Source organism: Rhamphochromis sp. 'chilingali' (assembly GCF_963969265.1).
Source record: "Rhamphochromis sp. 'chilingali' genome assembly, chromosome: 2".
NCBI classification, from domain to species: Eukaryota; Metazoa; Chordata; class Actinopteri; order Cichliformes; family Cichlidae; genus Rhamphochromis; species Rhamphochromis sp. 'chilingali'.
The window spans coordinates 50,289,333-50,305,878 of NC_137930.1; the positions used below are offsets into that span (position 1 = coordinate 50,289,333).

General features: G+C 38.6%; 2 protein-coding genes across 2 annotated transcripts in view; both read left to right on the forward strand.

The window, feature by feature from the left end:
- The window catches only part of LOC308391845 (forkhead box protein P4-like), a 32,668-nt gene extending 25,509 nt beyond the window's left edge, over positions 1-7,159 (forward strand). The window contains exons 8-18 of the mRNA XM_080874600.1: positions 114-291; positions 743-847; positions 1,534-1,621; positions 2,583-2,714; positions 3,449-3,632; positions 3,724-3,794; positions 5,053-5,154; positions 5,262-5,383; positions 5,983-6,052; positions 6,137-6,267; positions 6,358-7,159. Coding sequence (XP_080730726.1) covers positions 114-291; positions 743-847; positions 1,534-1,621; positions 2,583-2,714; positions 3,449-3,632; positions 3,724-3,794; positions 5,053-5,154; positions 5,262-5,383; positions 5,983-6,052; positions 6,137-6,267; positions 6,358-6,487 — 1,313 coding nt within the window. The 3' untranslated portion in view covers positions 6,488-7,159. The remainder of the gene's footprint in view (positions 1-113; positions 292-742; positions 848-1,533; positions 1,622-2,582; positions 2,715-3,448; positions 3,633-3,723; positions 3,795-5,052; positions 5,155-5,261; positions 5,384-5,982; positions 6,053-6,136; positions 6,268-6,357) is intronic.
- A 2,080-nt stretch (positions 7,160-9,239) lies between these two features.
- LOC308391883 (uncharacterized protein) lies at positions 9,240-15,840 on the forward strand. Its single transcript, XM_080874641.1, has 4 exons — positions 9,240-9,479; positions 9,994-10,083; positions 10,339-10,575; positions 14,625-15,840. The coding sequence occupies exons 1-4, from the start codon at positions 9,419-9,421 to the stop codon at positions 14,894-14,896; spliced, it is 660 nt and encodes a 219-aa protein (XP_080730767.1). The 5' UTR covers positions 9,240-9,418; the 3' UTR covers positions 14,897-15,840.
- Positions 15,841-16,546: the final 706 nt, after the last annotated feature.

Sequence of the window (16,546 nt, forward strand, 5' to 3'; positions counted from 1 at the left end):
GTATAATTAATGTACACTGAATAACAAATGCTACATCGCTAGAAAAATACACCACAGCTACTTTGCTATTTGCAGCAGTATTGATAGACTTTGTGTTTTCAATCATCTTTTAGCTTGTCTCAGCCCTGCAAAGATGCAGCAAGTATGGAAAGAGCTCACAATTGGAATGACTGAAGATAAAACCACAATAAAAGAGAATCGAGAATCTTCCGCTGGCAAAATAATGTCAGCAAAAGTCCCAGGGAGACAAGCCGATGACCAGCAGTCTGCCTGTCCTCACAGAGCTGAGAGGTAAGAGCCGTCTGTTCTCGCTGTAAGCAGCAGGAGGGCTCAGGTGACACTGCCTTTTTTCTGTTAACATCAAAGACTTGTCATCTGTAGACATTTTTTTTTTCTCTCAAGGTGCGGGTGAGGAGATGTTTGCTTTTGAGACTTCACTTTTAATTCCCCTTGGGGACAATGTATTTTGTATTGTTTGTTTGCTTTGTGTTCTGCCACCTGAAGTGGATCAGCAAAGAAAAAGTTTACGTAACTGCAGTACACGTCCCGAATCAAAAGTAAATAGTTATCCTGTTTTTTGTGCTTTTTTTTTGTCAGTGCTCCCTGCCACCTCTCTCCTGTCATTTCTGCTACCTGAAAAGAAAACAAAACACTCTTATATCTGTTTTATTGCTGTTTTGTTGTTTGCCTGCTGTGGTTTCTTTAATCTTGACAGGCCCTTCTCTCTCTCTCTCTCGATCAGCACTGTTAAAGGTGATCACGCTGCCAAACACGCCCTCTTCGGTCACGGCGTGTGTAATTGGCCCGGTTGTGAGTCAGTCTGTGAAAACTTCAGCCAGTTTATCAAGTAGGTTTAAACAATCTTCACACTTTTAATTTTTGACATATAGCAGTGAAAACAAAGCAGCAGAATAACTGACATCTCTTAACCTCATCTTCAGATACTAATGGATAATATGTGAATTATGTAATCACATTTTTTTTAATGAAATGGATTACATTTGAAAAGACATAATTAGGTAATAGCTCCACTGTTATGGATTTGCTTTTTTCATTTTGATTACTTCTTTCAAACTTTACAATTTTAAAATTATGATATTGATCAGCTTACAGTTAAATATGTTAAATATTATGTTAGTTATGTTACTTTGTGAAAAACAAAAAATCTGGTTATTTAAAACTAAAATTAGAAATTAACACGATTTTATTGTTTGTGTTGCTTGTTTGTTTGTTTACTGTTCACTCAAAACCAAAACGAACATTGAGACATGAGAATAACAATATAAATAAACTTAAACTTTCTTTCTGCAAATATTGTAAAATCCTTTACTTCATAACCACACAGCTGATTTGAGTTTGATTTATTTTTGTTTAGATACTTACTGTTGTTGTTATAGCCCTTAACATTCACTTCATCATCAGTGTGGGTCTAAATGTTGTTTTATCCACAGTATTTGATAAGAGATAAAAGATTCTTCCTCTACTTCTACATTTAAAAAAAATCTCCTAACATATTTGCTCTATTTGTTTCAGGCACATAAGCAGTGAACACACTCTGGATGACAGAAGTACAGCCCAGTGCAGAGTCCAGATGCAGGTGGTTCAGCAGCTTGACCTTCAGGTAGGGACTCTTAACTTATAAGTATCACTGACAGAAAAGGAAGCAGCGATGCTTGAATTATGTCCGATTTATTGAAACTTGCACAGTGTTAAGATGTTCTCAAGGTCAACATTGATTTTATCATTTTATGTGCAATTTCCAACTGAGGTCTACAAACCAGAAGCACGAGTGTTCATAAATCCAGACTTAAAGTAGAGGAGCTAGAGCCTTTTCAGCAGTGTTTCAGCTGCCCACGTCTCTGTTGAAACTTATTGAAACTACTTATTCTTGCTTTCAGTTCTAGTTGAGCAGAGAACCCTAGCTTTTATACTTAATTGATTGTATTTGATGGTTTTTAGTATGTATTTGGTGACTGTTACGGATAAATGTGCATTTTGTATAACCTGTGCACTTTGGTGAGCTGAGTTCTTTTAAAATGTGCTGTAGGAATAAACTTTGACTTGACTTTCATAGCGTTCTTTCGGTGCTTCGCACGTTACAATAACCTCTAAATTGTTATGGATCATGTGGGGGATTAGTTGCTACGTCATCAAAATGTGTAATATTCTATAGACTGAATGATGAACTGAGATGATGATACAGTCATAATTTAAAACATGGGTGATACCTGATATTATGCATGAGATAAGAGGATTTTTCTGTATACTTTATATATGCCCAACCCAACCAAGAAAAAAAAAGTTTATATTTGGAGCAAGGCTTGTCTGCAGTCACTTCAAACAAGAAACACTTGATTAATTTCTCCAATGCTCGACTATCTAGAAACCTTTCTGTTTATGCTAAATCCTCATGCAACATTCAGCCCCTGCTGTGCTTTTCCTGGTGTTTGACACAGAACGAACGCTTTCTTCCAGAGATCTGTCAGGTTCACAGCCTTCCATTTCAATAACCTCTGTCTGGTGATTACAATGTGACACCATCCACTACAATTTCCGCTTCCTTTCTTCATCTCCACTTACAGCTCTGCAAAGAACGGCAGCGTCTGCAGGCAATGATGGCTCACCTGCATCTGCCATCTTTAGAAGCTCAATCGCTCTCGGCGCCTGCACAGTCGCCACAGTCCGACACGGCTGCTGACCCGTGCGGCCCGCAGGTAGGCAGCGTTCAGTAATAGCTGCGCGAACAACACAGGTCGAGTAAATGAGCCGTGATATTTACGGCGTTACGGGGGGGAAACTCCAAATATGTGGAGAAAACAGCACATCTGGCTTCACCCTCATCTCTTCTAGCGCTGATGAAGATACTGCCAGGCTGTAATTGACTTGTTGAACTTTTACAGTTGAATGAGTTGCAAAAGCAAGCTGACATTTCCTTAGGAACAAAAAAATCCCCAAAACACAGCACTGAGGCAATGCTATGTGTGATGAGGGTCCTGGTAAGAAATATTTTATCAAATTGAAACACAAATTCATTTTTTGAAAAAGTTTACAAAGCACCTTTTGACTATGGCTCTAATTTGATCTTTGCTCTTTTACTTTGCGGAGCCCTCGGTGCTTTTTCAAAGCGAGGACGCTAAATGTACAGAGCGCTTCCTCTCCTCTCTGTGTCCAGCTGTTGGCACAGACGTGCTGTGATAATGTGGGAGCTAATCATTTGTTAATCTTGCAAATATTGCGCCATAATCACAACACCCACCAAACAATTTCACCCTATAATTAACAATAATTGGCTTCCTCCTTATTGTGACATTAGAGGAATCACCTCTGAAGAGGCAAATCCAATCGCTCCGTTACGCCCTGTTATGAATCTCCCACTCTGTTTTGTTTCCCTGTCAGAGTGTTCGCTGCTCTCGATCCTTTGTTAACTTCATGCTTTTGTCACTCTCAGCTCACTTCAGTCACCAACAGCTTACCCTCGCTGAGACCATCAGACCCAGCCCAGGTGTCCCCTCGACCTCTAGATCCTGTTGGCACTCCATCCCAGGGGTGTGAGAAAGAGTTCCCCTCTCACACGTCAGGCGTTGGGCCAATCAGACGTCGTAATCACCCTCTGGTCTACTCGCTGTCTTCAGGTGACGTGTAACCTGGCCACTTGACACACAGCAGCTCATTCCAGATTTTTCACTTTGCTTTTTCTTTATTCTGCTTTTTCTCTTGTTTCAGAAAATGAATATGAGCTTTACAAAAACACTGATCTCAGACCACCTTTCACCTATGCCACACTGATTCGACAGGTATGACAGGTTTTTTTAAACTTTCTATTCGCCTTCTTTTATTTTGTATTTGCTGGTCCCGTATTAATGGATAAACAACGTTTTCATGGAATCTCTATGTTGCATATTGATTTGAATAACTTGATTCAAGTGATACAATTTTCAATCCGTGTTTGAAGTTTTTATCAAGTTAAATATGCATGTTTTCCTGTTGTTTTAGTAGTCAGCTGGTTTTAGAGCGTGAATATGGAAAAACTGACATGAGGTCTTTTTACAACTGATTAATAAGTAAAAATAGTTTACACATGACTCACTAGTTAACTGTAAGACAGAATAATGTTATAAAACAGAATAAAACATTTAATTTTCAATATTTTTATCCACCTGACATCAAAAAAATGTGCTTGTTTGTGTTTTTTCTTTTTATATCTTTTATATATTTAACCTCGGTTTGTATATGTAAGTTTAGAAATTTTGTTTTGTTTGTTTGTGTGTGTGTGTAAAAGATTGTATTAGGTTGATGTTTGTATATTAAATGTCATATATGTGTATGTAGTTAACCAATGCATTTACATTTTTGATGTCTCGTGTGGAGTCGCAGTGTGTTATATGTTGTTTTGCTGTTGCACAAAATGTAAAAACTGTGCAAGTACACTTTAACTACGTCAATAAAATAAGTGTGAAGAAGAATCATTAACTGAGTAAAAAAAACAGGATAGAAATGATTAAGCACAATAAAAAATACAATAAAGTAAGTAAATAAAAAGAAGGAAGTAATTGCCTACTTCAATTAAGAGTCCAATTAAAGGTCGGTTTTACATTTCTGTTTGGAGCTTGGAGTGTAAAAGTTCCCTCACCAAAGGCATTGCGTCCTGCGCTTTGGAGCAACTAACAGACTCATGCCAGAGAATCCGAGCAGTCATACAAGCTCATACTTTGTAACCACGTGAGACATCTAATAGATCACAGGGTGCTTCAAAAACATCTGGAAGCAGTAAATGTCAGGAGTCTCCTTCTGGTCCAGATACATGCTCACCTGCAGGGTTGTGAAATATCTGTAATTGATTTTTTTTAACATTTTCGTAGCATTAAAGCGTGAATCTTGATAGAAAAACATGCATCTGTTTCTACTATAGCATTATTTTTGCAGAATTGGCGATTCCTTAAATTTAAACAAACACAAAAGCCGTATCTTTGTTCCTTGCCTTCGATAAACTAGTGAAGGCTTTAATTTGATCCTGTATTGTGCTACAGTGTATTATTTCCTTTCCATCTACAGGCTATCATGGAAACATCAGACATGCAACTAACCCTCAACGAGATATACAACTGGTTCACAAGGACATTTGCTTATTTCCGACGCAACGCCGCCACTTGGAAGGTATTCCACCTGCAGATGATTAACTCTGTATCCCACTGTGTGTCATACCCGATGCATGCTGCATGCATTCAGAAATATCTTCCTCACTCTGATTTCATCTGGATCAGAATGCAGTTCGACACAACTTGAGCCTGCACAAGTGTTTCGTGCGCGTGGAGAATGTGAAAGGTGCGGTGTGGACTGTGGATGAGGTGGAATACCAGAGGAGGCGATCCCAGAAGATCACAGGGTACAGTAGATCCTCCTGGTTTATCGCAGTGCCGCCATCAGGGTATCTGTACATATTTCATAAATATAATGATAATTAATTACACAATAATCAAAATATCACATTTTAATCACAAAACACAGCTTTAGCATGAGTAACCACAAACTTCTGCTGTTTGTAAATTCACAAATTTATATTCAACCTTATGGTCTACAGTGCTAAGTATCATCTATATTATAAAAACCAAAAGGAAAGGTTTAGTTTCCTTATTTTAAAGACAGACATCTCTGCAGGTGATTTATTTAAAACAGCTGAAAATTGCTGTGAAATATAAGGCGCAATATTAATGGAGACAAAAGTTACATTTTTAGCATTTCCAGGAATCACGGCTTTGAAATTTAAGTTGAAATCAATCCATAAATTCCAATCTGATCGCTCTCCTATATCACTCAAATCCGACGATGTTGACTTTGAAAAAATTCTCAAAAATCTTTAGAATATGGATAAACGTGGTTGGAAAATTCAAAATTCCATTCAGTAGAGGCCCTTTACTCTTATTCATTTGTTAAATACATTATGAATTTTCATTGCTGTTATCTGTTATTTTCTATTATCTGCAGAAATCCATCACTGATGAAAAGTATTTCCTCCAGTGCAGGTTATGGAACCCTAATGAATTCTGGCTTGCAGGTGAGCCAATGCATTCTCAACGCAGGAATGCTTACAGGTTGGGGGCGTGGCCACTCTTTCATTTATGCTCACTTTTCTTTTCAGACCGCACTGGCAGAGGCGTCACTGCCAGGACTCAAGAAAGACAACGTAAGAGGAAATTCAAAGAGTGAAATACAAAGGAGCAGCATGGCTGACAGCCACAGAAACCAAAACTTCTCTCCTCGTGTCCAGACGTGAGTTTAGCTTTGATATAAAATTCGCTCCAAAAAAATTTAGCGATATAACTCTGAAGTTTGATGTCTTTTCTATTTAACCTCTTACAGGCCGCTTTTCCTTGAAGACAAAGAGCTGAAGGTGAATGACCAAGGATGTCTGATACAGACAGTGAAACCAGTCAGCCTGCAGCCAGACATGAGTGAAAATGATGGAGGGCATTTGTTTGACCTTGAATGACTCTTTTATTGTTAAGAAAAGCAGTAAAATCAGCATTAAAACAATTTAGAATATTTTCTATTCATCAGCAAATGTAATAAAGTAAATTTAGCTTTGAGACAGATTATAGCAGCCTCAATTTCTCCTCAATTTCAGTCAAACAGCAAAAGAAAGCAGAATATAGTGCCACTTGTGGTCTCTGTGCTGGGAATACTTTTATCAAATATTTAAATATTGGACTATATATCTTAATAACAGTTATTATTCAAATATCAAACAGACATGTAACAAGTTGAGCATTTAAAGGTGACCGAGATTAGTCGCATTTCTTAGGATAATAGTATTTTTTGTTTGTTTGTTTGTTTTGTTTGACTTTCTAACGGACATCTTGCCAAGAAAATGGCAACAATTTAGAACAATTTGTGATTTTTCACCAAAAACAACCCGTACGCTTTTGTATTAATTATTTATGATGATAGAAAATGTTTGTTGATAATGTTTGTTAATAGTTTGTGTCTCAAAGACACTTTTAAATAACTGAAAAGCATTCGTTGTGCACTGTTTCTTCTGTTTTCTCTGTTGTGATTATTGATAGAAAATATGGGATTTTCACAGGTCAGTTTTTTTTTTTAAATGAGGGTCTGTATACTGAAATAAAGGTTCTGTTTTTGTTATTGAGAACACGGTCTGTATAATGTGTGTAAAGATGTGTCAGTCTGTAGGCTTGTGTCCAACATTTAACAATAAAAATATATATAATAGTTTAATGTTGTATTTATAAGGCTGTGCAACATTATGCTTTTTCCTTCAGTTATCAACTTGCATACTTAAAAATGTAACACCCATGCGTCGGGTATTTTTAATGCTGATTTATACAAAGTTTAAAAAAAGGCAAATTTGTAGTGTCATGTTTGGATTTGTTTGACATGGTGCATGTACTTGTAACCTAAACACTGTGAGGTTTCTCCAAACCATTGTTTCAAAAAATGGCTGCAGCCCCTGTCAGTACAATCATAACATTTTAACATTACACTTTAATTTTTACATAAATTTCACAGTACTGCTAACTGTTTCAAAATTAGATAAAGCTAATTAAATTTCCATAAAGACAGTAAAATAACTTCTGCATTCACTTTCATCATGCTACCATACCCTGAAATAAGTGTTTTCTATATTACTATATGAATATATTATATTATATTTCTAAAGATCACCGATAAGAGGTCTCAGCTACAATCCCTGTTAAATTATTAGAAATTAAAATAATAAAATAAACACTCCCAACATTGTGTCATCAACTGATACACACCCTGAAGTGAAGCTGTGACCGTAGACTTCACAACCAAACACAGAACAAAAGGTTTTTCAGCTCCCTGTTTTGACTATTGTCAGTAATTGTCTTTGCTGATAACATGTTAGCTTTAGGTTTGCTGTTCCTTCTCAGGTCTTGCTTTGATTTGCTGTCAGCCTATTAGATGACATTTTCTTCTGATTGCCTCCGTGCCGTGTGCGTACTGACTGAAAGTTAGCATGGTGCTAGACAACTTCAACAGCTTCACTTATGTGTTGCTTTGATGTGCCATATACTCACTGCGAGGCGGGCCAGTCAGCATGTTTTTTAATGTAGCACTTTTGACAGCACTTAATCAACAGCCCCTCCAAAAAGGCCGGTCTCTGTTCATCTTCTCATCAGTGGGTAATAATGATGCTGCCGCACATGTGCTCGTTCTGTTCGCGACGTTCTCTTCTGCGGGAAAAACAATATCTCCACATGCAAAGATTTAAATGTATTTAAACTACTTATTACTGATTTCATCTTTTAAATCCAACGATGCAATGATGTGGCAAATCTTTACATACCAGAAACTGTCAAGCTCAATTTTCAAGTCAAGTTTAAGCAATTTGTTTTTATTTTAGTCTAAATTGATCTTGTGAGCCAGAAATGTAAAATCTTTGGAATGTCTGAATTTTAAAAAGTTTTCTTTTGGTGTGAAAAGAAAAAGTAAAAGGATATTCTCAAAATGAATCTAATTAACCATCTCTTAACAAATAAGTTAAACAGCTGAAAAAAAAAATCACCATTCAGAAATGATGCCAGACATTTACACACTGATTGCATCTAAAGTCATTAAAAAGAAACTTAACGTCATAAAAATGTTCTGAGCAGGTTCTTGGCTTAACCACCTTATTGGTAATTATTAAAACCCCTGGTCCTGATGAAATGAATGATTCGAGATTAAAAAAGAAAAACAAAGCTGGCAGCTTTAACGCTCTGTTTCTCCACAGAAGCTCTTAGGATTAAAACAAGCATGTCAGGCTCAGGACTGAATGTTGGCTCGTCAATGACAAATGTTGACTTTTTACTCTGTTCTTTTTACATTTTAAGGTATTTGAACAATTGTGAAAGGCAAACAGAGTAATGCACAAAACAGGAAAATATCCTGCTTTATGGCACACATAAAAATATGACTTTTCTTGAAATTAGTGGCATCTTCTCATCTCACATGGGAAATATTACTATGTTATGCATACTAAAAGCTAGACAGCAGACAACTTTTATCGGTTTGGCTTGTGTGAGAAAGAGGGAAGAGAACATACACAATATTCAGCTGACACACTCATGGGGTATGTGTCTCCATTGTGTTAGGTGACTAAAAGCAGAACAGAGAAAGCAACTTGAAGTCACTCAGCAAGGCCTCGGCCTTCTTTGTGCTCTGTGATCAGCAATGTTTGGCACAGCCGCTCTGTTGGGAAGGGGATTGTTATTAACTCACAACAAAACACACACACAAAGAGCATAGCTAAAAGCCTCCTGAGCGGTGACTCATGTCGGCATGTTGGGTGTTGGTGGAGGTTTCCTGACCCTTTGGTGTGGACAGAAGCCAGAGGGTGAAGGAGGAGATCGAGTGAACAAAGCGTAAGAAGGATCCTGAGCAGTCATGTACACCAGACATGTTACCAGGAGAGCACTTATCTGTGGATGGGGAGGAGCAAAAAACAAGCCAGACTAAAGGTAAGTGCAGATGATGTGATGTAAAAACAAATAATTCCAGTAACTTAGAGTTATGTTAATAGGATTAAGGACGGATTATTTGATGGACATTGACAAAAGTCTCGCTCTTTTTCCTAATTAGCATATGTAAACAATGGTGTCATTTTTAAGAAATCACGAGAAATGGGTGGGTGTGAGGGTGGAGGTGCAAGATTTTATAGGTTTTCTCAACCAATACAGAAACAAGGACCAACATTTGGTTCCTCTGTTCACTATTTGTAAGGATTTCTATTTTTCCGTATTTAAAGGTTTTAGTGTTTCTCCACAACAAAATGGGCAAAGGGTCAAAAGCTTTTTGGACACAATAAAGCAACATGGGACAGCAATAAGAGCTCGCAACTTAAGAGGTTTCCATTATATTTGTTAAATATCGCAATATTCTGGCAAATATATAAGAGCTGAGTGCATTCACGATAGAGCTTCTTGCCTTTTTACCAACTCAACATCTAACTTGTCTTTCTTTTTGTGTCTCAAGGTAGCACGTCTCTAAAATCAGCCCAGGAAATCCTTTCAGTGGGTGACCCTGTTAGCAGAGGAAATACCATCACCACTGATCTTATCAGCTGTAAGTGGAAACAAAGAGACCTGCGAAGCATTATTAATACAGTTACAAAAATTTATTGTTACTCTGACTGATCAGGTTATTTAGAAGGTGTAAACTAAGAAATTTCCTCTTTAATTCACATTGTAATTAATCATTGAAATACTTAATCAAATTATAACTAATGATAAAGACAGACATATAACAACATGTGCCAGAAAACTGTTTCATCCGGCATTTAGTTGCAACAATCTCACGAGCTGATCCTTCCATTTCCAGCTCAGCCTCTGCCTGCTGTTTCTCCACCAGCAGAGGCCTCACAGGAGGCAGCAGCATTTAAGAAACGTACATATGACCACCAGCAGAAGCCCGAGTGTCCACGGTGTGGCCTCACAGCTCCAGATGACAGACTGCCGGGCTCCAGGTTGTCAGTGCACAGCGGCAGCAGGAGCAGTAAAAGGAGAAAGGAGACAGGTGCTGCGGCTGGATCACACCAAACTGCGGCTACACCTGCTGGTAAGTTCTACAGTATGACTTGATTTACATAATGTAAAGAACAATGACGATGTGAACAGAAAGTACAAACTGTAACGTTTATTTTGATGCACACAGTAAGCAATTTTAATACGCTAGCAGATCAATGTTCCTTTCCAAGACAAGGCAAGTTCTGTATTTCGGGACTAAGACAATAATAACTGTGATATTAACATACACAATATCAAAAGTTATTACACAGTAAAAATATTCTTTTTTTTTTCTATATTACTGCTTCTATATGGTTATATTGTGACATCTGTCTGTTCTCACTTTTAATCTGAGGAATTGATTAAGCTAATAAACTGAGAACATACAGTTAAGTCAGGAAGAGTTTGATAGACACAATATACAGGGTGGGCCATTTATGGATACACCGTAATAACATGGGAATGGTTGGTGATATTAAAGTCCTGTTTGTGGCACATTAGTATATGTGAGGGGGCAAACTCCCCAAGATGGGTGGTGACCATGGTGCCCATTTAGAAGTCGGCCATCTTGGATACAACTTTTGTTTTTTCAATAGGGAGAGGGCCATGTGACACATCAAACTTATTGGTAATGTCACAAGAAAAACAATGGTGTGCTTGGTTTCAACGTAACTTTATTCTTTCATGAGTTATTTACAAGTTTCTGACCACTTATAAAATGTGTTCAATGTGCTGCCCATTGTGTTGGATTGTCAATGCAACCCTCTTCTCCCACTCTTCACACACCGATAGCAACACCGCAGGAGAAATGCCAGCACAGACATCCAGTATCCGTAGTTTCAGGTGCTGCACGTCTCGTATCTTCACACCATAGACAATTGCCTTCAGATGACCCCAAAGATAAAAGTCTAAGGAGGTCAGATCGGGAGACCTTGGGGGCCATTCAACTGACCCACGACGACCAATCCACTTTCCAGGAAACTGTTCATCTAGGAATGCTCGGACCTAGCACCCATAATGTGGTGGTGCATCATCTTGCTGGAAAAACTCAGGGAACATGCCAACTTCAGTGCATAAAGAGGGAAACACATCATCATGTAGCAATTTCAAATATCCAGTGGCCTTGAGGCTTCCATTGATGAGGAATGGACCCACTATCGTTGTACCCCATATACCACACCAAACCATCACTTTTGTTGTTCCAACAGTCTTGGAGGGATCCATCCAATGTGGGTTAGTGTCAGATCAATAGCGGTGGTTTTGTTTGTTAACTTCACCATTCACATAAAAGTTTGCCTCATCACTGAACAAAATCTTCTGCGTGAACTGAGGGTCCTGTTCCAATTTTTGTTTTGCCCATTCTGCAAATTCTGTGCGCCGATCTGGGTCATCCTTGTTGAGATGCTGCAGTAGCTGGAGTTTGTAAGGGTGCCATTTGTGAGTAGCTAATATCCGCCGAAGGGATGTTCGACTAATGCCACTCTCAGTGACATGCGGCGAGTGCTACGCTGTGGGCTCTTGCTGAATGAAGCAAGGACAGCCACTGATGTTTCTTCATTAGTGACAGTTTTCTTGTGTCCACATTTTGGCAAATCCAACACTGAACCAGTTTCACGAAACTTAGCAAGCAGTTTGCTAACTGTAGCATGGGAGATGGGTGGTCTCGTAGGGTGTCTTGCATTGAAATCTGCTGCAATGACCCGGTTACTGCGTTCACCAGATATCAACACAATTTCGATCCGCTCCTCACGTGTTAACCTCTTCGACATGTCAATGGCTGTGAACAAAGAGAAACTTGTAAATAACTCATGAAAGAATAAAGTTACATTGAAACCAAGCACACCATTCTTTTTCTTGTGACATTACCAATAAATGGCCACCATGGTCACCACCCATCTTGAGGAGTTTGCCCCCTCACATATACTAATGTGCCACAAACAGGACTTTAATATCACCAACCATTCCCATGTTATTACGGTGTATCCATATAAATGGCCCACCCTGTATATAAACTTTATTTACTTACCTACTTACTATTACCAAGTGAGTATTCACTCACCCATCCAAATGATTAAATTCACCTGTAACCCTCCATGGTCACAGGAAGTGTTGGTCAAGTTACTTGAAAATAGTAATTAGTTACTGATTACTTCTCCCAGAAAGTGATCCCCTTACTTTACTGATTACTTATTTTCTAAAGTAATTAGTTACTTTATTACTCAGTTACTTTTTAAAAACATGATACGCAACCTGAATACTTTATAGACCTTTCAGTCCAGTTCTATTTGTTTCTGCATAATCCATCATATAAAATGTAATCAAATGAAAAAGTCTGTTTTTAAAACTTGTTTTATTAGTTTTAATCTTTTAACTTTATGCATATTACATCAAGCAAAAATTAAATTATACAAAACATCCTTTGACTGGAAGAAACTTGTTTAACATTTAAACCTATTTTCTGTATATTCCAGCATCTAAAATAAAATAATTTTTTGTGTTTACACTCATTCTTTCAAATAGATGCAAGTAAAACACACCAAAAAATAAATAAAATCAAAGATTCAGCAGCACTAAGTCTATTTTCACCTGTTTAGCAGGAGTGGGGCCAGTGGAGGTTTGCCAGGTGCTACAACAGTCATGTCAGTGGGAGGATCCGGGGCTTTCTCTATGAATTTCACATTCAGCGTGCTAGGTGCTTGCTCAGATTTGAAGTTTAATTTTTCGCTGCAGAAAGAGGTTTTCTTCCCACGTGTACAGCCGACGATAATGTTTTTGTCATTTTTTTGACAAAAGCATTTTTGCTTACATAAGTAAGAGTAATCTAATTAGTTTTTTGCAATAATAATACTTTGCTCATTACTTGAAAAAAGTAATCAGACTCCCAGTCTCTGGTCACAGGTGTATAAAGTCAAACAGCTAGGTATGCAGACTGCGTCTACAAACATTTGTGAAAGAATGGCTCGCTCTAAGAAGCTCTTAATGTTTAAGCACCTTTGTTTGGGATGATTTAAGAGTGGAGCCAGGCCTTCTCATCCAGCATCAGTGTCTGACCTCACAAATACAGTGAAGAACGAAAGAATGGCCCAAAATTCCCATAAACCCTCTCCTAAACCTTGTGGACAGCCTTCCCAGTGGAGTTGAAGCTGTTATAGCTGCAAAGGGTGGGCCTACATCACATTAAACCCTATGGTTGAAGAAAGGGATGGCAGTCAGGTTCATATGTGTGTGAAGGCAGCTGAGTGAATACTTTTGGCAATATAGCTTACATTCAAATGAGTTACCAAAGAAGATAAAAGTGACTCTTTCTATACAAATTTAGCTGTTTCAAGTTTTGCTGAAAGGCTTTGAAGCTGCACTTTCTCTTGTTTTCTCCAAGTGTGCAATGGGCCACTCCTTGTTTATCATTGTGTTCATGTTGTTATCTCTATGAAGTTACTCATTAAATCAATACAGTAGCCACAGATAATGCTCCGTTTTCATCTACGCACAAGTATTACCGTGAGTTATAGGTGGGGGGTGTATAATTCGGGCGGCTAAGCAGGAAAACGCTCAACCCCACTCCCCAGGGAATTCTGCCGCCTCCTTTTCATTTATTTCCTTCAGTAAACAGGATAAAACAGCTTGATTTGCATGATATCACATGCTATCCAGTCCGTGTGAGGATGAAAACATTAGCTTCGTAACAATACAACTGTTGGGATCGCGAGAGACGCCCTGTAACCCACTGGTGGGGTTAATGTATGCAATTTCATCTGCACCTAATTTAGGAAGCGGCACAATTATCATGTGACAGCTCCTTCCTAGTTGTTGTTCATCACTGGAAGCCCTCTGCGGCCTTTTTTATTTTCCCATGAGGACTGAACAAAGCTCTGTGATTAAGTAAACACAATCACACTTGATCATTGCAGCACAATAGTTTATCTTTCAACTTTCAGCTGCCACTGCAAACAAACATGTGAGAGATTAATTTAGGGTTAATAGAGTCGTTAATCCCAGTTTGTGATGGGATGCGGCAAGCTCTTAGAACACAACATGTTTGACCTCACGTGATGAACGTTGCTGAATCTGTTTTGTGTCTGATTTTGCGTGTGTTCTTTGCAGACACGTGCTTTCACCTGCTGCTGGCGTGCCTGTGGTGCCACTGCTCCGTGCTGCTCCTGGGTCTCCTGGAGGCTTGCTCATCATGCCTTCACGCCCTCTGCTCCTCCTGCTGCCACGCGTGCACCCGCTGTTGTTCAGCCGTTCAGGAGGTTCCCATGGAGGAGCTCACCTGCCACGCCCACTGCCACTCCGTCTTGTTCAAGTCCTGCTGCGAGCCAACCGAGTGTCTCGAGTTTTGTCTGGAGTGTTGCGAAATCTGCCATCGCGGCTAGGACACTAAAGACTGTGGGCCAATAAGAGAAAGTAACACTAATGTTGGATTTATTAGTATACTGATGTTGGTTTTGATTAACTATCATTTTATTAACCGTGATGTAAACAGATGAGTAAATGTGAGATGTGATGAGTCAATATTTTTTCTCTGATTTGATGCTGCTTGTCTTAAGCGAATGAAATGTTCTTGGTATGCCAGATAAAAAAACAAAACAACGACAACAGTTGTGCAATTGGGAAAAAACAACAGTAAAAATGGGTTTCTTCGTGATATATTAGAAGTTGAATCAATGAAAAAGACCCAAGAGTCCTTTAGCTTAGGCTGGCATAAAGACTGAAATTTAGGGGACACCAGCATGGCTGCTGGCCACATTTAAAAGGGAACTCCTTCAACGACTTTGTACAGATCTTGGAGACTACCACTGCCGGTGTTGGAGTTGTAACTAATGCAATACATTACACATAACCTTTCCTTAAAGCTGCATTACTTTTATGTTGCCTAGTCCTTGCTGTAGGAAGTAATGTGTTACACTAGTCGTTACATTACTCTCCTAATTCTTTGTAAAATGACATGACGCATGTTGCAACATAACGACAAGTTAACAATATAAACCGCACACTAACACAAACACACCAACACCAATCCTAATAAGGACCGAGATACAACAACAGAAAGCAAAGTTGAAAACCAGCCCAAAGGACACTTCAGAGCGATCCCCGAAGCGAGTCTGTTTTAGAAACATGAACAGGTAGAAAGAAGTCTTTAACATCCTGCTGGGTTTTTTTTTTTTGCTAGCTTTGTGTTAACATCCGGTCTGCAGCAGGTTGCAAAGACCTGAAGTTCTTGTATCAATATTTTTGCTGCTGTTTCTGTCCTGAACTCAGTTTGCATGTCCCTAATGCTCTTATCCTTTCTTGAAATAAAAATAAAATCCATGTTCATATCTCCACTCCTCAAAGTTGTAGACTACTCCACCATTTTGACCTCCTGCACCCAAAATGAAATTGACTGTAGCACTAGTTCAGATAACTGAAGGACATTTGTAATGCAAGTAACAACATCATTTTAACTGTAATATAATAGCTTAATATTGTTACTGAGAACTGCAATGTCATTACAGTAAGCAGTTACTGACCTGTTAGCTACTACTAGCACAGCATAATATAATTTCTGACCAAACTTGGTCGACGGCACAGGTCATGAAATTAAAATGACAGAATGCCTGATTCGCTTTGAGAGACGGCGCTTCTTTCCAAAGAAACTGTACAGTGTTAGTCCGACAGTGTTATAGCAGCGCAAACCACAAGGGCTCACCAAATTCTACAATATGAGATGAGGAAATAGTTAGCTTAGCTTGGGAGAGGGACCGCTATCTTTGCTCTATCTGAGACATATCCAACACACACCCTCAACCAAATGTATGGCAGCAATTCATTGCATGTATACACGGTCAACACAAAGTTCAAGCCTAGCATCAGAGTAAGGAACAGAGGTGATTTGAGTGGCTTTGAACTTGGCATGGTTCTTAATGCCAAAAGATCTTGTATTACTGCTGATTTACTGTGATTTTTCCCATGCAACCACTTCTACAATTTAGAAAATTATCTGAAAAAGAGAAAATCTCCATTTGCTGTTTGTGCATTGTGAA

Excerpts from the sequence above, each read along its gene's own strand:
- LOC308391883 (XM_080874641.1), top strand. The coding sequence starts at position 9,419 with ATGTTACCAGGAGAGCACTTATCTGTGGATGGGGAGGAGCAAAAAACA. Across the intron at positions 9,480-9,993 it reads AAAAACAAGCCAGACTAAAG|GTAGCACGTCTCTAAAATCA; the intron begins GTAAGTGCAGAT and ends TTGTGTCTCAAG. Across the intron at positions 10,084-10,338 it reads CACCACTGATCTTATCAGCT|CTCAGCCTCTGCCTGCTGTT; the intron begins GTAAGTGGAAAC and ends TTCCATTTCCAG.